This window comes from Heloderma suspectum, chromosome 2, assembly GCF_057233095.1.
Source record: "Heloderma suspectum isolate Gila_16-S chromosome 2, 16-S_ref, whole genome shotgun sequence".
Taxonomy (NCBI): Eukaryota; Metazoa; Chordata; class Lepidosauria; order Squamata; family Helodermatidae; genus Heloderma; species Heloderma suspectum.
This window is the reverse complement of record NC_139459.1, coordinates 115,262,659-115,286,041: the sequence shown is the minus strand read 5'-3', so window position 1 is coordinate 115,286,041 and position 23,383 is coordinate 115,262,659. Positions and strand designations below refer to the sequence as shown.

Sequence of the window (23,383 nt, the reverse complement as noted above, 5' to 3'; positions counted from 1 at the left end):
TAAGTAGATCAAAAACAGGCAGACAAAGAATGCCTTGGCCAGAGCAAGTTGCAATCACAATGATTTATTAGACTATGACTTTCAAGACATGGATTAACGTAACAAAATGTACTATTACTAGTAGTCTCCTTAAGATCTTTTCAGGTATAGCATACCCTGATAATAACCTTTGACGTTTTTTAAAAAACTCGTTTTGCTTTAAAAAAAAATGCATTTTGTTCTGTGGAAAGCCAATTTGCTTTACTTAACATTCCAAGGGGCTAATTCTGCAAACACTTAAAACACTAATCTCTTTGTTGACAGAAATAATCCCGTTTTAAGTCAACTGGTCCTTGAATAAATTTACTTTTGTTTAAGCATTTGCTACATAAGCCCCCCTATGCATTACATCTTTTGTTTAATGTCCAAGTCTTCCTTCTCTCCTTCTTAAAAACTGTGTCAGGGCTTGTTTTGTTATAAAGCTGAACAATAGGTACGCTTGCATGTGAATTCCCGTTGTTGATTTGTGTTCCGTTTTGTTTTTGTTCACCAGGTCCTTTGAGGTCTATAATGAAAGATCTGCATTCTGATGATAATGAAGATGAATCTGATGAAGCGGATGAGAATGACAATGACTCTGAGATGGAGAGACCTGTAAATACGCATGGAGGAAGCAGGGGGCTGCGCAGGTGAGGGTCTTTAAAGTTTGAAAAAAAATAACTTCCAAATGATTTGAAAGCTGAGGGCTTGTGCCAACGGCAGTAAAAGATTCTACTTTTTTGGTTCAAGGAGGAAGAAGGAAGGATGGGTGGGTTGGGGAATATTAATTAGGCTCACACAGAAACAAAGTGCATGGGGGGGGGAGTATGAAATACATGGGGATTGTCTAGGAAATCAGGGACATTAGCAGGGAATCCAGCAAGTCAGTGCTGGAGGCACAGCCTACCAAATGGAAAGTGGCATAAAACTTTCTGCAACCTAATATTGCGGTGAGTTTGTTTTTATTTTTAAGATGTTGCTTTGCACTGTTTGGTTGTGTGTTACAGCATTCAAGAGGGTGCCGGGAACTCCCCAGTATCCATGTCTTCAGAATGTCTTTACACACAAGATACTGAAAAGCAGTGCTGAGCACCTCTGGCATTATTTGTGACCATGTGTGTGAAGATGGTTGATGTGGAAGAGAAAAGGAATGTATCTTGAATTCTCATGAATGATAATTTTACAGAGCAATATAAGGAGGCACCAGTTTAAGCCTTGTTTTCCAAAAATACAGTAGGCTTTTTAGCAGCCTTGACAAACCACCCAGGCACTCAGGTTTTTCAAATTGCGGTGTGTGTCTGTGTGTCTTCTGATCAGATAATCCCCATGAAAGACAAGACATGGCAGCTCAGTTTAAATGCACATGACATTCTACCACCATGCCATCCTTTGTGACATAGCAGTGCCCTCCTATAGTGTCAGTGGCCTGGTTCACACGTAACAAGAAGCCACTATGGGTGAATTTCCCTTTGGGTGTGCTGTTGTGGCAGTGGCAGCAGCCATTTTGAATATTCAGGGTGTGGCGGAGGCGCACCATAGCTTCTCATTATGTGTGAACCCAGTGAGGGTGGGTTGTTGGGGTGATTAGCAAGCCACCCACAACCCTAACAGCCCATGGATTCTGGGTGGCTTGTCAACCTCCCAACAACCCACCCTCCCCAGCTTCTCATGTAATGAAAAGCCATGGGGGATGGATCACCAACCTGGCACCCATGGGTGCCGCAATCCACCGTGGCTAATAAGCCACAGTGGGCTGCAGTGATTGTGTGAACCAGGTCAGTGTCGCAAAAAGACCAGTACCAGAAATGTGAGGACACTGCTTCAATGGTATTTTTTTATTTGAATCTCCAGTTAATAGTGACATGTGGTAGTCTAATTTTCAGGTCCATAATCTTCCTGTCTGTATAAATTGATGTGGTCATTTGAGAAGGGTAATAGTGCTTTGTGCCATGTAAACAACGTTGAGTGGCATTAAGGGGTAGAGCAAATGCTCCAGAAGCCACTCTGGGGACCTTTTTTTGTATGTTGAAAATGCAAGATATAAATATTCTTAAATAAAGAACATAAAACGAAGAAACGTGAAGGGGGAGCTACATTTTTGTACTATCTTCCACAAATTTTCCGTGCAAGGAACTATCAGTGTCTAGGAGGCATTAGTCTCTGTTCCTAATAGCCTATGCGTGAACAGGAAGGATCAAGCCATACCAAAACATCTGGAAAATGGGGGCGGGGGGAATTTAGATTAAAATGGAAATGCCTTATAACCATTTTATTTGGCCCCCATCCCAATCCAAAAGTAATCCTGATTCATGTCAACAGATGCTAGTGCCGAGTCAGATAATTGGTTTGTCTAGCTAGCCCAGTTCTATCTACTCTGATTGGCAGTGGCACTACAAGGCCCAAGGTCCAGGCCTACTTACCTGAGATCCTTTTAACAGGTGATGTCCTTGTCTCTTCCTGTTTGTTGTTTGTTGGTTTTTCTGCATTCCCCTACTGGATTGCTTGGCTCATTTGAACTGTTGTTCTGCAGTGTTGTTGTTGGTTTTCTTGCAGGACCTCCGCTTTCTACCTGTGGCATATCATGGCCTGGGACTGCGTAGTTCTGTTTGTTAGACACTAATGGTGTATGAACCTGCCTTGTCACAGTTGCTTAAAATAGTCTTTTAGTTGTCTATCTACATTTAGGAGTGGACACCTATGGCTTCTGTTTTCAGACATGGCTCTGCTGTTCATGATAATGCCATGGTGTGGTTTTGTTATTGGTCATGTCTCAATTTGCACCATTAGCTTTAATGAGAACACATGGGTGTAGCTGGTCAGACCACAACATTACAACTTCCAGCATAACCTTTTAAAACAAGAGAGAAACTGCAAATAGCAACACCTAGTGACTGAGCGTGGGATTATGCCCACCAAAACACAAGGGAAGTGAAGAGATCAAATGGATGCTTCCTTCATTGTAGAATAGCACAAATCCCTATAGATCTGTTCAAGGAAATCATAGCCAAAATACATTTAAATCCAGTCATCCCTGAGGAGAAGAAAAAAAAAGATCAATTATGAGCCAGAAAAATGGTATTGGTTTCTGATCTGTGTAAACTCAGCCTTGGAATATCTTGCATTTTCAAGTAATTATCACTTACATAGAATATAACATTTAGAACTTGTAGGAGTATTTTAAAATCCTGAGTTTCATTTAATCATTTGTTTTAAGAATTCATTGTTCCTAGCTTCCTGGATCTTGAGAACTGGGCTTAGTTTTGGATTGCTTTTGGGATCCTATGGACACTGCTCTACTCTCTCCCCCCCACCCAGTAAAATTCCACAAGTTTGTTTGTATTCTGCTCAAAAGTGTATCTTGTGCACAGTATGGGCAATATTCTTATGTTACATTTTGGGGGCCATTTTTTCAGCACTGATCATGTTGGAAACATATCACAGGTTGACAAGTTTCAACTATCCGGCATGGTTTTGGCTGCATGTAACTAAGGCATCTTTTCCATAAGCATTATGGATTTCAGTACAAGCGGTATTGCTCTCCAGCAGAATTGTTATTCAGAATGTGCTGTTCTCAAACATAAAAGAGTTAAGTTGATCCTTGATGTGCAGGCTAATGGGAGTTGAAAAGCATTGATCAAATGCAGACTTCTATTGTTTGGCTCTTTGTACCTGATCTGTTAACATCATACCTTTTTCAATTTTCAAACTTCTCTCTCAAATCATGAGGGCTGGAAAACCTGAAAATGAAATCTGGGGTTGTCAGAATTCTGGCACAGGCTGTCACAGACCATATGTTGCTCACCTTCATAAAGTTAAAATTCCTGTGCCTTTCTCTTCTCAGGGTTAGTCTAAGTGATGGAAGCGACAGTGGCAGCACCTCAGCATCTTCACCACTACGCCATGAACCTCCACCTTTATTAAAAACCAACAATAACCAGGTACCATCTTGTGGTGTGGCTACTGTACTCATGATCACTTCATTTTTTTCCAGTGAATGGCTTTTCTTTCCTCAGCCTCGGGAGCCATTTGAGTGTACAAATGCTCAGTATAAACTGGTTTCATGGAAATATAAAGAATCTCTCACTTCAGTTTGCATATGTTCCCAGTAATACTATTGAACCATACACTAGAAAACATGTAACTGCTTTTTTGTCTCATGATATTAATTCCATGAAGAGTTAAGTGCTAATTCTGTGGTAATATGAAAATCTCCTTTAAACATTTGCTGTGATACAACCAGCAGCGCAGTCCTGCTTCCTCCTTTATGTGTGGAACTCCTGTCACACAGATAACGCATGAAAGGGTGTGTTTTTTTGTCAGTGTTTCAGTTGTAATGGCCTAAATACGATAAAAGTAACTTGTCTTGAATTGTCTTACCTGAAATAATGTTACTTAGCACTGTGAGAATAATTCCGTCATTTATTGAGGGTTCAAAATGCTTCACGTACATTACCTTGGTAATCCTTGCAATGCAATTCAAGTTCATTCAGTTGTGTTTCAAATTCAAGCATGAATCAGCAGTGTGTATTGACTGAATCTGAAATACTGCTGAATAAACTTTTACATTCTCACTACTGTAGTGAGGGAACCAACAGCCATCACTGGTGAACTGTTGTTGTTCATTAACTGTGAGAGGTTAATTAACTTGTATTAGGTCAGTGTATATCCAGCCTATTTGTTGTTGCTGAGGCACTGCTCTGGGCCTGTTCACATGTAAGGACAAGCCACTGTGGATTAATTTTCCCATGGTGCTTGTTGTTGCACACTGGACGCCATTTTTTAAAGGGAAGCCGGGGGAGCGGGGTGCCATGGCTTGTCATGCAGACCTGGCCAGGATAGGTAGCTGACGTGGTTAACAAACCACCCACAACTCTAAAACAGCCCATGGGCTGTTTTAACCCTGGCTGGGTTTGCACCACACAGCAAACCATGGCACGCCCCCGCCATGGTTTGCAATTTAAAAATGACAACTGCTGTGTGACTACAAGCCTGATGGGTAAAGTAACATACAGTGGTTTGTTGCTACATGCAAACCAGGTCACTGTGGCCTGGTTCATGTGATCGCAGGGTGATTAACAAGCCATGGCGTCTTGTTAACCACCCCATGATCATACGAGCCGGGCCTATATATCAGCTCTCAACATGTGTTAATGCGCTTTCCAGTTTGTGGAATGCTGCTTTCTGTTCCACTGAGGTTGCCAAGATCGATATCCAAAACAATTTTTAATCCTTCTAAAAATAAGTTTTAAAACATTCTAATTTTTTAGTTCCAGTCATGGTGGAATGCCATGTGGCCACACTTGAGATTTTTCATTACTGTTATTAGAGCCATAAATTTCGTTTTAAACAAGACAGCCCAAAACTAGGTTGAAACATACCAATCAAACATACATACAAAAAGAGAGTCTGTCAGCTGTGCAATGTGAAAGCAACAATGTTGAGCAATTAACCTTTATGATTTGGAATTTAAGAAGCGTAATTAGGATTAATATTGTTACTATTCACAAATCAGGTTTTTCACAAGATTAAGGGTTAGTTTACAATTTCATGTTTTGCACTTAATAATTGCAACTTCAAGTGATGACTTATATGTGAATCAGCCATCACAGCTCAGAATACATCAGGAAGAGCTTTCATATCATTGGAGATTCCTTCAAACTGAATACTTTTCAACACAGATAATCACACATTAAGCGGCAAGTCAAGTAAACTTACATGTATGTGTCAGTTTAGTGATCAGCAGCCCATTTTCAGCCATATGCATTCTGGACAATTGGGCCCCAATCCAGAGACAGTCATGTTTTATCACTGAAATCAATGGGACATACTAGTTGCGATGAATTTATGTACTGTTGATTTCAGTGGACCGTAAGCATGACTACCTTTCTCTAGATCAGGGGCCATAAAGCCCCTGCAGGCATGATGTATCCCTGTTCAGTGGAGAAACGTGCACAAAAGAGCTTCCATTGCTTTAATAAACCTCTGGATTGGGACATCGGGGTATAAACCTAGCTCTGTAAAAGTTAGAAGCAAAATTCATCAGTAGATTTCTCCAGCAATACAAATGGTCATTAATGCGTGAACAAATTGTCATTAATGTGGTCTTCGTTGTGTGAACAACTGCAGTTAATCCTGAATATTAGTTTGTGACTTGGTTCGCATGCAACAAGAAGCCACTGTGGGTAAGTTTCCCTGTGGGGTTTCTTGTTCTGGTGGCCATTTTGAATTTTCAGGGCGCAGTTGGGCGTACTGTACCTTCTCATTACATGCGAACCCAGAGAGGGTGCATTGTTTGGGTGGTTGTGAAGCCACCTGCAACCCTAAAACAGCCCATGGGTTCTGGGTAGCTTGTCAACCACCCCAACAACCCACCCTCGCCAGGTTCGCGTGTAACAAGAAGTTATGGCACACCCCAGCCATGCCCCGAATATTCAAAATGGCCACTACTGCAACGAGAAGCCCTGCGGGGAAATTCATCCATGGTGGCTTCTTATTATGTGAGAACCAGGCCTGTGTCTGCATCTTATTTAAAAGCAAAACTGTTGCTCTCATAGGAGCTGTATAGCCCTTTATCAAAGAACAATAACCTCCTTCAGATGTTAAGCAAATCTTCAAAACCTTGGTATATTTATGTATAAATGGTCCAGAGAGTTGTTAAATGACACAGATTCAGTGGGCTGCACTTCTGTGTGTTACTTCTGTAATGACAATTTATCAGTTAATGTTCCTGATCCTTCTGTTTATTTAGTTAACATTCCTAAAGTCTTCTTCAGTGTTTAAAGTAATTTATCATTCTTTTTCTCATGTAATTTATTTTCTGGTATAAATTGCTTCCAGAAGGGTATGTGACAGGAAGTATATGTAAGTTAGATAAATTGGCTGTTAAACATGTTTAGACAATAAAGATATTTGGTTATGGAATTTCAAATAGGCCTCAGTTCTAGTTGTATAACACCTTAGGTAATTACTCTTTTTATTTTCCAGATTCTAGAAGTGAAGAGTCCTATAAAACAGAGTAAATCTGATAAACAAATTAAGAATGGCGATTGTGATAAGGTAAATTGGAAGAAGCAATCTTTGAGCCTGTTCATACATCACACTAGCTTATGATAGGCGACTAGCCACGCAGAGTGGGTTGTTTTGTGAACAACCCACCTTGTGTGGTTAGCGCATCCCCCCAGACGATCAGACAAACAAGCCACTGTGCACGGCTTGTTTGTCCCCTCATCTCCCCTCCGACCACTCAGTCCACCATCTGACATCCTAGGGCACTTCGCAGCAGAACTTGCCTTGTCTGTTGCCAAGCCCCTGTCCCCGATCTGACCACAATTGTGTTCGCAGTCAGAGCCCTATTTTTTTCCCCCAACTCTGAAAATTATGTAAATAAATTTGCACCAAAGAAGGCAAATTCTGTGCTAGTGGGTCTGATGTAATAATCGCTCACCTCACCTCTAGCAACATACAATTTGTAGAAGGGCTAAAGAAAGATCAAGGATAGTTTAGAATCCATTTTTTAAAGAGTTATATTTTGTAGTATTTTTTTTACAGAGGTGCATATAGTTACATTTTTAAAAAAAAATGTGTATTTACTATCACAGTATTTGTGAATTGCGTACCATTCTTTGCCTGGCTTACAGTTTTTGTCTACAATTTTTGTTTAAAGGTGTGTCTTCACGGAATCCGTTGCACCCAACATCAATAGTAACTGGCCCTCAAAAGTTCAGTTTTGGCACAGTTGGAGGGGCCGTTCCTAGCAGGGCAAAGGGGCACTTCCAACAGCTTGGCAGCGATTGCTCAGCAAGAACAGCAGGGGCTTCTGCTGTTCTTCTGAGTGTCTCGCTGCCCAATGGTCTTTGCCTACAGTGGGTTGGCAGACGACATGCACACCATAGGTAAAATAACTCCTACTGCAGGGAGTGAGTTCTCGGGGTGAGTTGTTTGAGGGAAACAAGCCACTGTGGGTGGGAAAAACAGTGCACAGATGACACACTAACCCATCATGGGTTGTTCCAGAAAACAACCCACCATGGTTAGCATGTCATGCGAGCCCAGTCTTTGAATCCAGCTCCCATAGTTTCCCTAGAATCAGAGGGCTGGTTCGGATGTCACTTTAAGCCATGGTGGCTTAATAAGCTATTCACAGTAGGTTATTTTTTTAAATAGTCCACAATGCTGTAGTTTATTAAGCTACTGTGCGTAATGTGAGCTATCCCCCCGCCCCGTCCCGCTGCAGTTCTCCCGCCTGAGCAGTGGCGCTGTTTTACTCATTGACAACATCGCAGCAGCCTTTTTTAACCTTCCACAATATTCCAATGAGAGGGGAGAGGTGTGGGGTGAAGTACAGGGGCTTAATTCAGCACTTCCAGCATCACCCTAACAAGGGGGGGGTGGTTCTAAAGTGCTGGAAGTTTGCAGGATTGGGACAAAACTTCATATACAGCCTCCCCTAGTCAGGAGGCATCTGATGGACCATCAAAACCTTGCACAATTACTCAAAAAGGAACGAAAATCCTGTGTGCACCAAAAACAGGGTGGTAGCTATAAAACCTTGGAGGTTTACAGGATCGGGACCAAATTTCATACACAGACTCCCCTAGTCAAGAAGCACCCGGTGCACCCTCAAAACCCTGCAACCCTTTTTTTTGTCATCCATTCCTTGTGTTTCTCCCACTGGCAGTAGCATGCTTTGGAGCGCTCTTTCACTCAGTCGCTAAAGCACTATAGCACTTTTGCACTAAAGCGCATTTCTTCCCATAGGCATTGCTGGCATAGATACTTTAAACTGTTCCTAATTGTGCATCTCCCCCAATAGACAGTACTGAAATCGCCTGTATAAGCTGTTTCCGTTACAGAGAGAACGCCCACGAGGAGCAGAGCGGCAGCAATCTGAATGGCTTTTGTAGCATAATTCTGTAGGCGACTAAAATAACCCGCAGTGACTGCAAGACAACATGATAACCCATGATGGGTTAAATAACCCCTACTGCAGACCATGGGTTATCTGAGTGGGTTATTTTGGCCAAATAAGCCATAGTGGATTTAAAAATTTTCAACAGGCAACACGATAACCTACAATGGATTAAATAAACCATCATGGTTTGTTTAACCCATTGTGGGTTATCGTGTCGTCCAAACCCAGTCAGAGTGAAATTATTAACCTTTCAGTATAAATATATAGAGTCCTGCCAACCTAGCAGTTCGAAAGCAAGAAATTGCAAGTAGATAAATAGGTACCGCTTCGGCGGGAAAGGTAACAGCGTTCCGTGCACCTCGGTGTTCAGTCATGCCGGCCACATGACCACGGAAGCGTCTTCGGACAGCGCTGGCTCTTCGGCTTAAAAATGGAGATGAGCACCACACCCTAGAGTCGGACACGACTGGTTGGGGACACCTTTACCTTTTATATATAGAGAGAGAGAGGCGGGGGTAGGGGGATTAAAGCACGTATATTCATAGAGTATTTCTTAGTTACTCAGCATTTTGGTATCCCCACATTGTTTAGTCTGCCCCACATTATAATTAGTTGACTGTATTCTATATATTGTTTTGAATTTTGAGAGATCAAATGAAATTGGAAAATCTTTGTGTGCAGAGTTGTGCAGAGTTTACAGTTTAACAAATTGTGTTCTTGTTTCTTTTAATTTTGTGACGGCTTATTCTCAGGCATATCTTGATGAACTAGTTGAACTCCACAGAAGGTTAATGACACTAAGGGAGAGACATGTACTGCAACAGGTGAGAGGGCTTCTTTGTCTGTTAAGCATAGCCTTTGTCAAAATCAAGATCTAGTTTTCCAGTAGAATTTGATAATCCATCAGCATAGATCAGCCTTCCCCAACCTGGTGCCCTCCAGGCGTGTTGGACTCCTTGGCCTTGCTGGCTGGGAATTATGGATGTTGCAGACCAACACAGCTTGAGGAGAGCAGGTTGGGGAGGCTGGCACAGATCTTGATAGGTGTCATGTATATTCAGAATAATAGTATGTTGCAAGTTTTTTCTAAATTATGAGCATTGTCTTCCCCTGCAGACATATCTGTGTTGGGAGAATTTTCTTATTTGTTCCAAGTGATGACAGAAAGTTTAACAGATTTTAAATGAATTCAGTCATTTCAGATTTCAGTTTATTTCTCTCATGTTGAAGGTTGAATTCAATATTTTGGATTTATCTTTCAGTGAGTATTCATGAAGTTTGGCATGTTATAATTTTAATGTGGCTCAGTGACAAAACTCAACTTCTTCACTGAAACCTGTATGTCACTACTGGAACTTTAAAATGCAAGCTTTCCAAACCATATAATTCCAAATTTTATTTTTTAAAGGGTAGTAGCAATCAAGAGAGGAAAGTTTTATTTTTCTTAATCTCCATCTAAGGGCTACTTCAAATGTTAACTTTTTGTAATCAAGAACTAATTTCCCCATCCAATATATGTGTGCATGTATTTTGCTGGCAAAATAGACATGACTGGTAACATTATAGGCCTCTGGTCATATGTATTTTGGTAGCAAGCACTTCAATTAATAATTTGTTTAGTATAGACTGGCTGCCTGTATTTTATACACTCAATACAAAACGATATACATATAAAGCAGTCTTCTGTTTATGTTTTATTGACAGATGGTCAATTGTTACAGATTTTCTGCAATGAGTATTACAAGTTAGAGATTCTGCAAACATTATAGAGTAACACCTAACTTTTATCTCCAAGGTCTGCTTGGATGATAACAAGAAGCTACAGCCAGTCTTAGCTCTTCACCAAGTATAGCTATTTGATCCATTTCTTTCCAAACACCTGTTTATTGCTTTCACAGTTTTATATTTTTTAGCTGTAAATTTAAAATTGTATGTGTATGTGTGTAAAAAAAAAAAAAGTAATGCATGAAGTGGCTCATATTCTGTTTTGCGACCATACATTCTGTTTATACATTCATACTGAATGTATAAATTAATTGTTCAATAGTGCCTTTTCAGACCATTCATTTGCAGCGATGTGGATTTTTTGGAAAATTTTGAATTGGAAGATTTTCTGATGCACTAGAGAGATCTAATTTAGCATGTTTATTGTACTTGTATTTAGTAAACAAAGCTAAAAAAAAGTACCCCGTGTTAATTTTTTGTCCCAATACACCTCAAGTATTTGACCTGGAATATTTGAGGGGGGAATTAAAGTACACTTAACACAACTAATGTGATTTAAAATGTTAGATTGTGTAGATTTTTTTATTGGAATATTTTTTTAAAAAAAGTTAAAGACAATAGGCAGAATCCAACGGGGCACTTATGCCTCTGCCAATTCTCTTGCATTGCCGCTTGCCGACAGGGATTTAGCACTTCCAGGGGCAACTGGAAATGAACAAAAGCACTAGTTTCCTGAATGGGGCAGGTCAGCAGAGCTCACATAAGGGAGCACCACCAACCTATCTTGAACCAGAAAGAAGCATTTCCGATCATTTGGGGGCTTCCTCTGGGATGTGTTAGATCTCTCTTGCCCAAGCAGTGGGTTCTGCTTGCACAAGGGAATTGGCAGGACACACCACTTGCACAACAGAATCTGTCAGGCACAAGAGAATCAGTGGAGGCATACGCACCCTGTTGGATTCTACCCATTAGCATGTACTTCTCTTACATTGTTTAAATTTAAGAAAAAAACAAAGATACGAAAACTGTTGACACACTAATTAATTTTAGCATCCCAAAGAACCATGCATGATATGCTGACAACCACTCATCTATTTCAACAGTGTTCAACTCTCCTCCGCCAAGGTTGTTGGAGCACCTTCAGATTTGCTGTCACTACTTATTAGCTCCATTTCACTCTGAGACAACCGTGTTTTTCAATGACATATATGTATTTTCTCACATACTTGATAGGGATATTCACCTGAAAAACATTAATTACAACTTTGAAACTGCCAAGTTTGCCTAGTATTGTATTTGCAATTGGCATATATTCCTTTTTACTAATGAACTTATGAAATGGAAAATTTTCCACAGAAAAATAAAGCACTGGAAAATTTTCTGCCTCACATCACTGTTCATTTGAAACAATGACTTATCAGTAGGTAAGTCATAACATAATTAGAATCCGGGCTTACTGTTTGTTCATCTGGGTGTCATGGTAAACATATATCAGCAATCCATAGTACTTAAATAATGGATTTTGATACCTAGGTTTAGGTGACCTCTGAACCAGTAGGTGGCAACAGAATAGTATGCCGTTGAATTTGGGTGGAGGAGACTCAGGTCCAAACTGTCTCAGGTCTTAATTAATTGGGTGGCCTTGGGTATTCTCAGCCTAACATTTCATTAGCAGATTGTTAGGATTAAAATAAGAGACGTTTGTATTTTGTAACCAGTCCTGAACCTTTACAATAACACAAGAAAGAAACTAAAATACATAATAAATAATAGCTTTTAAGGTAGCTTTGTAGACCAGGAGAAGACAAAATCCTTTCAAATCTTTCTTAAAGGTTAAAAGACAAGGTTTGATATTAGCTAAAACCCAGCCCTTCATGGATATATTCTTCTCTAAAGCCATTTATACTGCTACTTCATGATGGATGGCAATGAAATTGAGGGAGAGTGACAGTGTGTAAGCAGAACTGTACATTAAAACAATAAAGTACAGCAGACTTCATCAAGAACAAATAAGACTTCCTTGGACCTTGCATCCTGGGTCTCCAGTTAAAGTATTTTGTATGTTGTGTTTTTAACATGGGTAATTGGAAAGCTTGATAGCTATAATCTTAAATCCTTTTTCCCCCAAGTGTTTTTCAATAGATTAAGAACACGAGTGCTAATATTAAAGGCATTAACATGATTCCCCTTGGCAGGCCGTCAAGAATGCCCCTAAAGCTTTCTTGGCTATATCTTGATGTATTCTGTGCCTCCATTAAAACTGAGGGGGTTCATCTCACTCAGATGTACCAGGTGGTCTTGACACTGTGGCTGTATTTCTAAGAGGCCCAAATGAAGAATAGGGTTCAAATGTTCATGTTGCTCTCAGTTGGGAGTTTAAAAAGTATAGATAGTGATCAGCAAATGAGATTTTATTTCTCATTTCTTTTAAGAGCACTGCATTGCTTTAAAATGCATCTGTTAACACTTCCTAACTGCTTTTGAATTCCTGAAATTTATTATCATGGGAGTTAATGGAAGGCCGTATTTTGGCACAATATCAGAGGAAAGCATATCTAATATAGTCCCTTGTTTAAAAAAATTACTAATGAGAGTTTTTCTGAAATTCTTCATGAGCTGGTTCTTTCAGTCAGGGCTGAGTGAAACATACATTAGAATTACATTCCTAACCTAGGATTATCTCCACGTCAGCTCTAGAGTATCGTGGCTAAAGCTGCAATACAAACCAAGAGTAAATGGGTGGCTGTTTTAAACATGACACTTCTCAGCAGGTTGACATGTTAGTTTTTAGTAAAGCTGCCTGGTTCACGTTGTGGATTGGCTTGGAAAGTTATTACCTCTTGCTAATCTAGAAGCACATATGGGACGTGATGACTGGAAATAAATAGGCTTACTCACTGAGCAACATTGTACTCAAAGTAGCTGACCCATTAGAATTGCCTGCCAGCATGACTTTTCCTCAGTTCCACCACAGCTGCTGTCTCTTCTGCGTCCGTCCCCCCCGCCCCTACACACATTCCATGATCCAAATATCTCCCATTTCTTCCCATTCGCACCAAGAGCACTGAAGGCTGCTGGCTAGCATCCCTCCTGCACATGCTCAGTCCCCCAGTCTTTCTTCCCTTGCCAGAAACAGATGAGTGAAAGGGCAGGGGGCAAACGCAATCCCTCTTTCTCTCACTTGCACACCTAGCACAGGCTTTCCCCTTCCCACCTGTTCCTAAGCAAGCAGAGGAAGAAGAGGGAAGTTCCACCAGAGGACCTCATTTAGCTTGGTTGCCTTCTCCTATAGAACTGAGAGCGATGACAAAAGAAGATACCCTAGTAACTAGATAATAGAACTCAAGCTTTTAAGTGATCAGCAACCAACTAAGGCAGGAGAGGTGCAGAACCTCAGGCTCTGGGGGCAAATCTGGCCCTCCTGGGGTCTCAGTCCAGCCCTCCAGAGTTCCTGAGCATGATCATTTATTATTTTATTATTATTTATTACATTTCTATACCTCCCAATAGCCAAAGTTCTCTGGGCGGTTTACAGAGATTAAAAACATTAAAAATACAGCATACAGAGATTAAAAGCCATTTGCATAAGAAACACACAAACTGACAATATACACAAGAGAACATATATCTAAAACAACTTCAAAGAAGCAGTCTCAAGCAAACAACCATAACCATAAGACAATCCAGGATCGATTAAAACTTACCATATGCTGCCAAATGCCTGGGAGAAGAGAAAGGTCTTAACCTGGTGCCAAAAAGATAACAATGCTGGCACCAGGCAGGCCTCATTGGGGTTATCATTCCATAATTCGGAGGCCACCACTAAGAAGGCCCTCTCCCTTGTGGTTATCCTTCGAGCTTCCCTCGGAGTAGGCAGCCGGAGGAGGACCTTAGATGTTGAGCATAGTGTACAAGTAGGTTCATTTGATAGTTTCCTGGCTTTTGTGCCAGTTTTTCCCCCTGACATGCCGCTCTCAAGTCTTCATTATTTGCAGTAAGATCTTTACACTAAAATATGCTGGTATGTTTGGCCCCACTTCTTTTGCCTTTGGCCCTGTCCACCGTTGGAATGGTGATGAGCTGTTCTGAAGGCCCCCTGAGGACAACTCCAAAATGGAATTTGGCACTCAATCTGAAAGAGGTTCAACACCCCTGCAGTAAGGCCAAGTTGGTTGCTGATGGCTTAATAGCATAGCAGGGAGGCTGGTGGATCCAATTTCGGTGGGGTGAAGAGTCCATTCTGGGTTTTAGTTACAACCACGCCGAAGTCCCTATCCCCAAAATGGGTCCAGCACCTTGGATAGCTCCTTTAGACTTCTGGCTGGTTGTAACTAAAACTCAGAATGGAATCTCTGCCCCACCGAAAACAGATCCACCAGCCACCCCCGGGGAGAGTGGTGATGAACAACACCACTTTAAGTAGCATAAGAGTCTGTATTTCAGCCTGGAATTCCCCAGTGCGTTGGACCTCTTGTCCGTGACGCAAATAGACAATTCAGGTGGGATTTGATTACTTACAGCGTTAAAAAGGTGGACTGTGACTGAAAAGTGCTTTCACCTTTTATAACGTTGATCAGTTTTCCATGCTGCTGGATTCAGTGCTGCATCTTGGAGCTAATGCAGTTCATAAAACTTTTCAATTTAGTTTTCATGTAATAACCTCCTTCCTCTGTACTAAAAATGGGAAAACCCCATCTCCTGAAATAATTCAAAAAGGGTACAAGAACATCAGAAAAACCTTGCTGCATCAGAGCAAAGGCCCAGCCCAGCATTTTCTTCACACTGTGGCCAACCAAATGCCCATGGGAAGCCCACAAGGAGGACACAAGTGCAAGGAAGAGTTCCGGCTCTGAATCTTCTGGCTTAACTTTTAGAAAATAACTCAAACGGCCTTGCCACACTAGTCTATGGAACATTGATGGCAATTTGGTGCAGTCATTAATGTTGCAGTCAGAAGGGATTTTCTTGGCCAACGGAGCTGCAGGTTAAATAACATTTGAACCAACCCCCCCAAAATATATGCATATTGTCATCATACTGAGAGACTGAGCATAGTTGAGGTCATAAGATGTGAAGGCCTCTCCCTTGAGTCAAAGGAAAACCCAAAATAGGATGCCTCCATCTGTGGGAAGATGAGACATCTATTACATGATTTCGTGTCATGCAGTGATGGCTGCAAAATGCGGGCGGCTATATTACTTTCCCACACTAAGTGGACTGCTAAAAATGTATGATGTTTGTAAAGTACGTATACATGGATCATTGGAAACAACCATAATTCACTGGTGGAGCGCACACTTCGCATGTGTAAGATTCAGTTGCTGCCAGCTCCAATTAGAAAGGACATTAGAAAGTCAATCCCCAGCGTTGGGCTGGATCCAGATTTACACTGGATCAACTAGGCTGGCGGGAGTTTACTTGCCACTCCCTCCTTCCCATGGTAACCTCTCCAGCCCCTTGAAAATGCTACACAGAGAGTCAAGATACCTTGATGAATGGATGAGGTGTGTGTGGGTGGGGGGGGAATGCCCCAAAAGCAGGTGGAGGGACTGTATATGAGTAGAGCCCTTCCTCTCACAGAAGATCCCTTCTTCTTGCAGAGGGCAGATTCTGCATCCAATCCATCCTTTTTAAGTTGATGCATCACAACTAAGCAAGATGGCAAATGGGAAAATCTCAAATAATAGTGTCTCATCAGTTGTACTGATCAGTTATTTTAAGGAGGCATTGGGGTTGTTTTTGCTCATTCAGTTTATACCATTCTTTCCCCCTTCTCCCTGCCCCCAGACAGGTCTGTAGCTGCTTACAAGAAGTTTATAACAATCAATGGCATCACTTAACAAATCCCAATTTAAGACAGATCAATAGTGAGAAAAACCAGGAAAGTTTACAATGAGGGAGTTCATCCTGCAAGGGCCGAGCCAGAAAAAGAAATAATTTACCTTCTTCCTTAAATTTTGTAATATTTGAAGCAATCTGGTGCTTGGTCTTGCCTGAAGGTCATGCAGGTGACAAGATTTATGAGGTATTGTCCTTGACACAACACCCAAACTATAAGAGAGAACCAGAATTTAAATGTATAACTATAACCTTTCCTTTTATTTTTTTAATGACAGATTGTAAACCTTATAGAAGAAACAGGACACTTTCATATCACGAACACAACGTTTGACTTTGACCTTTGTTCACTGGACAAAACAACAGTTAGAAAATTACAGAGTTACCTGGAAACATCTGGAGCATCCTGAGGACATAGCTCCTGGCTGCATCAAAAACTGCACTCTGTCTCTTTTTTTTAAAGGAAATAAAACATTCAGAATGATGCAGCCAAAATGGCAACACAAAAATCAACCAACTCTCTTCAGCTTTATTTTTTGTTAAAGCCAGTCATCATCTCTTGATATAGGAGAAGAAAAGTGACACGCTTCAGAGGAATGCTCTTCTCACCAAGGAAATGCTCTGGAAGAGTTAGCCTGGATAGCCTTGAAAAAAAAAACACTTATTGAATGTGTATGGTATCATGTATCTCTCTGTGGTATTCCAGGCCACAGGACGAATGCATGTTCAACACACTGCCTTATTACATAACTGATCTATTTATTATTGCATACACATATTCTACAGTCCTTGAGGGAATGACACTACCAGATGTTACAAGTTCTTGTGTCCCGTGTACGCTCCTTTGATGCAGCGCCACCACTGTCACAAGCCTTCTGACCTTACTCTTGTTTCGATGCCACTTTTTTCTGACCTTTTGCTATTCCGTTTTCAAACCCTACTGTCCTGTTTCTGCAATACCCCAAAACAAGATGCCACGTTGGGAAGGGGTGAGGGGCAAAAAGTGTTCTTTCCTCCCCCACTTTCTTCCTAATATTTGGTCTGCTTCAGCAGAATGGGCCCCCAGGTTGTAATCGTGTATTGATCTTGGACCATGGTAGAAAATGCACCAAATAGGATCATGACTTGCTTTCTAGCCTTAGTCAATAAACCAGTAGAACTTTTATTAAAGAAAAAAAAAGTGTTACTGTATACTATCCTGAATCCAGAATTGTTTTTGCCATCAAAAATTTTGTGTATGTTTTAATGTTATGTTAGCTATCTATGAAAGTGAAAGCACTCTAGAGGTTTGCCATAAAAAGGAGGAACACTAGTCCAGTTTTCTATGGAAATGTTGTAGAAAGTCCTTAATTTGGAGCTATTTATTACTAGGAGTTCTAGCACTCAGCTGCCCCAGTGTGCAGTTCAATCTTTTGTTATAAAAATATCAGCATACAATTGGTTCTTTGCTCATATAATATATGGTCTGTTTAGATCCTGGTTTCGGCTCTTTTGCTATCTGAGAAAACATTTTCATTTCAACAGTTGTTAGACAACAACATATTGGGAAATCATTTCCAAATTTCAGTACTTTGTCAGGACTCTACATTCACTTATAGCAGGACTGTCAACCCAATTAAAGAAATTAGTTGGTTAATCGTATTAATTTAAATCGATTAATCAATTAAATCTGCATATGTGTGCATGTGAATAAACAATAGTTCTGAAGAAAAAAAGCCTATTTCCTTTATTTTTAGATGATTCACGCATGTATCACAGCCGACACCGTCTTTCAACATGTATATCCTCTGGTAGTGAAGGGGAAATGTCTCTTGTAAGATGGTGCCTGTCATCCACAATTTCGAAAATAATTCTGAAAAAATCAGCTGCCCGATTATCAGAGCATTCCTATGGGCATCTAGTCCATAGGAGCACTCAGTATTGGAGCGCTCCAAGAATCCAGCACCCTGCCAGCAATAGCCAGGCAGGGTGGAACAAATGATGGAGGCATTTTACTGTCTGTTCCTCCTTAAGAAGCATTTAGAGCTGGACGGGGCTCTGAGCCTGTCTAGCTTGCTTACCTGGAAATGGATGGAGATGGGGAATGGAGAGGCTTGTAGATCCAAAGCCTCTCCCTGCACTGCCCATTGGCATGCCCACTTTCCACCTTCCTCATCCAAGTAAGAGGAGCTGCCGCAGCTGGGAAAGTGGGGGGAAATCCCCACTCGGACAAGATGGTGGCTTCTCCCCTCTGGAGGGCATAGGTTGTGGGCGGGGGTGGGTGTCAGGAATCCACCATATCCTATGATGCCTGGGACGCTCTCCCAGGGATCGTAGGATTCCTCTGTAAATGGGACAGCTTCTACAATGTTTTTAATCAATCTAAATGATTAATTAACATTGCTGCCCACATTTCCAGAAGTATTTATTTCCAAATAAAACAAACAAAAAATTTTCATAAAAGAAATTAGAAACCATTTACAAAAGAAGAGGTTGGAAAGGAGATTATTTCCTTCAGAAAGCTGTTAAAAGTTAGGATTTTAGTTATTACCCTAATGAAAGATGTTGCTTAAAAAATACTTCCGGGTCCGAAAGAGCTGTCAGCCTTAAGAAAAGCCTGTGGCTGAGAGGCCAACATATTTCCAGCATCTGCTTGCTTGCCAAGTGTCACCTATTGCTGCAGAGTCACCCTGCAGAAACTTATTGTTCCATGCACATGGTTTTTGTGAAGTATGTAAAACTAGGTTTCTACTGAGGATATTTCTTCATAATCAAATGGGAATTCTTAACACTGTTTCTTTAAGTCCAAAGAAATTATTTCCTTTTTTGTATGTGTGTGAGTGTGTGTTTTTGTTTTTAAATTAAAATGTTTGACCATAATCTATGGAAAGTCTTTCTCAGGCTTCCAAAAGAACAAGTGTACTTTTCTTCAGTAATGTTATGACTCTTATTGATGATTGGCATGAAACATACTTGAAGCGTTATGTTCTTTTTTTAAGTCCACATGTTAATTAATGTGCAATTGTTGGGGTGGGAGGTTTTTGAAATCTCCTGACATCAGGCATATGATGTGATGTTGGAGCATGGAAGGGGGGGTGTTTGAATGGGTTTTTTTACATTTTTGTTAACATTTTTATATGAAACGTTTGAAAAGGCTATCTTTTACTTTTTTTAATGGCGCGCATTGAACACGTTTCATTTCAGTTGAACAAAAAAAGTGTGCTTTTGGGGGGGTCCATTTTGACTTTTCTAACTAAATTTTGTGGCAAAACTCTTAAGAGGTTGTTGGAAGAAACACAGACTGGCATAACTCTGAGTATATATTGGACACATCACTGCTTTTATTTTGTTTTTTGTTTTGTTTTTTAAAACCAGGCAAATCAGTCCTTTGAGCCACAAAAACAGTAGCTGATGTACAGAATTTGTGGGGGTGGAGGGGTTATCTATGTAAAGGGAATATTACTGCAATTACAGTAGACTCTTAACTCTGACTTGCATGTAGTTCATCAGTCATCCTTATAAAATGTTAGTTCTCTAGTTTGGTGAGAATGAGGATGGAATAAACACATTTCAGCTGCATTTGTGTGTTGAAAGTGAAGAGTGTTTTCCACAAAATTCTGGTAGAATAAGAGCTGGTAAGTGGTGTCCTTTTTTAAAAGAATTACTTTAGTTATTTTGTATGCTGAAACAAAATAAATCATTTTTCAATTAATTTCAAATAGTCATATTTCTCTGACACAGAACCTAGCCTCTCAGCTGGATCGATCCTTTTCGGGCTGGTTAAAATGTTACAAATGTTATCCTTAATGGAACTGCATAATCTGAACCGAAGCTCAGCTCAGAACCTGTCTTCAGCACCACAGTTCAGGCCTTGAACCTGTGATGATGCAAAAGAGTGCCTCTGAGCATGCGTAGAGTATACTTGAGTGACCACAGCACTTTGCCACACATCTGGAATAAACAGGCATAGCTCTCCAGTCCAAAGATGTGTGATCTGGGGAGATTTTGACTGATGGCATCTCTCCCTCCCTGTCTCGATTTACTTCTGTGATGTGGATTAATTGTTCACAGTCTATTTAGGTCAGAGTTGATAGAGTGGGTATAGATACTGGATTCCTGGTGTGATCTCACAAATATTAAAGACCAAAGATCGCATATGTAAAGTATAGCTTTGGTATGCCACTTCAGCATCAAAGGTATAGGCTCCTCAGGGCCAAACTGGACATTACCAGACAATACAACTGCTGCTGCTAAAAAGGGCTAGCTTCACCATCACAGCCATCACCCACAGCACTAGCCAGTTATTTGGAGCAGGAGTGTAAAAACGCAGAACATTAGTGGTGCAAGAACACAGGTAAGTTGCGCTGGACACTATGTGGTGGGGAGGAGTCAGTTGTGTGGTTACTGGTTTTTGACAACAGTCAGGTATTCGTGTCAGGAGTGCATCTGAGCTCAGGGAGAGGGAGAGCAGTTCAGATTCTGAAGAGGAACTGCCAGACATGGGGGAGTTATGTTCCCAGGCTAGTCCAGACATGGCTAGGCAGGCTCCTCAGGTTTCAAAGGTCCAGCTGGAGGCAGGTCCCTCGTCTCACATGCACACACCCATGAGAGTGAACAGGGAGAGTGAACAGGGTGTTTGGCGAGTCTGAATTAATAGATGCAAGGCGCAGACGCAGAGCCAAGAGGAAGATGGCCGGGGCGGAGCTTAGAAGGTCTTCCCAATTGGCCCTGCATGAACAGTGGCGCTTAGAAGCCTCACCAGAGAGAGAGACCTCCCCCCCCCTTAAGTTAGGCTAGTGAGCTCGCCTTTCTTTTGCAGCTACCTTTTGAACCCCCTGAAGGCATTTCCTTCCAGACTGAGAATCACTGAGAATTTGCATCTGTATGACCCTTTGTGTTAATGGAATTAGAAGCTGTAGATTGAAGCCTCTTGTCTGTGTTTGATTCCGCGTTTGAAGATCAGTGGGGGCAAAAGAGAATCCTGACAATTAGGGTAACGCCTAAACACCTTTCCTAAGTATGGCTCATGTACTGTATTAATCAGGGAGGGAGGGAGGCCAAGGTAACGAGCCCTGATGTTGCATGCTCTGGCCTGCGCCATGCATATTTGAAGGCTTCCTTGCTGCAGATGTTCGAACTCTATGCGCAGACACCGAAGGGGGGGCAAGCTAGAATGCTCAGTACCAAAGGCAGGGCTAGTCGGTACGGCCCCACTTGCATGCTGATGGAATGCAAGAACATTACTTTTGAAGAGGGCTGTTGTTTGACCCTGAAACAACTGCCAGAGTATATGCATTAGGGGTATCTTCAAGAATGTATCTTTCAACATTGGCCTGAAGAAAGTATGGGTATAATTTAGTGAACATTTAAAGTGCATAAATTCTATTGGAAAACTGAAGAGGGTGTATAGAGGACTGGATCATATTGCTCTCAATATGATTTTATCTCTTGATCAGGGTAGCATATTAAGTTTTGGTATTGTGGTGCATGCATGTTTTTCTTCCATCCTCCTCTACTAATGCAGTTTTTATTTTCAGCTACTTCTGTTTGGACTTGACCTTCATTTGCACGCAATGGCCAGCAGATTTCCCTGCTGGCCTGGCGTGCTATGGTCCATGGGGTCACGAAGAGTCGGACACGACTTAACGACTGAACAACAACATAGGCCTCTGACTACTGTTGTTCACTCAGTCAGTTGTGACCACTCCATATGTCCTATATATGGGAGATACTGAGAAACAGATTTTGAAATAGAAATAGCTACTACTGTCTGTAAGGAAATACGTGTGTTGACACTAGTGTTGCTTTACACAGCAATGAAATTTATGATGGAAATGCTGACAGACCATTAGCCATACAAAGTCCATTTAAAACTAGCCTTGCAAGCTGACCCAGGTTCCAGATGAGGTAGCCTTTCCTTCTGCCAACTACCACCTCAGGTCAACTCTGCAAGGACCACCTGAAGCAAGAAGATATCTGACTCTATTAAAAAAAAAATCCCTGTAGCTTGCCTTTATTATGATTTTATGTAAACCTTTTTATGAGGTTTGCCTGAAAAGTGTTATCTAAGTACCTTAAATAACAATAAGCCTTCTGGGAGGACGTTTAAACAGCCAGAAACCCTATGCTGAACCTCAGGAATGCCCTTAATGATTACAGAAATAATACATAAATGAGCCAATGTGCTAGTTTGCACTGCTCCCACCTGATTCCTCCTGCCAGCAGGAGCAACTGAGCAGCCCAGGGACACTCCGAGGTCCCTAGGTTGTTTAGCATGATGTCCAAACCCGGAACTGTGGCTTGTCTCTCCCCAAAAGGCAGAGTTGGAACACAGGGAATCAGCACACTGGCTCATGCACCCTGGGTTTTCGTTCTGTGCAAACCCGGTCGTTGTGACTGGGTTTTTATTGCAGGGGCTTTGGTATGTCCTTTCGTCAGGTCTGGGACTATAAATGTATTGTCTGCAATGCAGAAGAAAGAATTAAGGTCTTCTGTTGACAAATGGAAGATAGCTTATATTGGTTTATTTTTTCAGCCAGTGTACAGTGGTAGAAATGGACTGTTCCACTAGACACTGCAGGTGGGGATCAGGTTTTTAAATGTTCTTCTACCAAACTACCTCCATTGCAATTTGAATAGTAGCAGAGCAGGAGGAATGCTGGGAAGGGGCCTTAATCCCTCATGTGGAACTTTGCTTCTTTCAAGACAGCTTTTATTTTGACTGGCATTCAAAAATGGCAACTCCCCCATCAGTTGTCTGATCCCTGAGATAGTAGAACGAACTATCCTACTTCAATCACCTGATTCTGATGGCATGTGTTGACCAGGCCTTAATCTGGTGGAACAGTCAGCCCCACTCTTCATAGAGCTGTAGTTCTGTCGTGGGGGCTAGGGATCTCAAATGGAAATCCC

At 41.3% G+C, this 23,383-nt stretch overlaps 1 protein-coding gene across 1 annotated transcript in view; it reads left to right on the top strand.

Annotated features, from left to right (window-relative positions):
- MLLT3 (MLLT3 super elongation complex subunit) overlaps positions 1-20,182 on the top strand; it is a 186,760-nt gene extending 166,578 nt beyond the window's left edge. Inside the window, exons 8-12 of the mRNA XM_084834583.1 lie at positions 533-668; positions 3,860-3,956; positions 7,003-7,074; positions 9,682-9,753; positions 16,771-20,182. Coding sequence (XP_084690709.1) covers positions 533-668; positions 3,860-3,956; positions 7,003-7,074; positions 9,682-9,753; positions 16,771-16,902 — 509 coding nt within the window. The 3' untranslated portion in view covers positions 16,903-20,182. The remainder of the gene's footprint in view (positions 1-532; positions 669-3,859; positions 3,957-7,002; positions 7,075-9,681; positions 9,754-16,770) is intronic.
- The last annotated feature ends 3,201 nt before the right edge of the window (positions 20,183-23,383 follow it).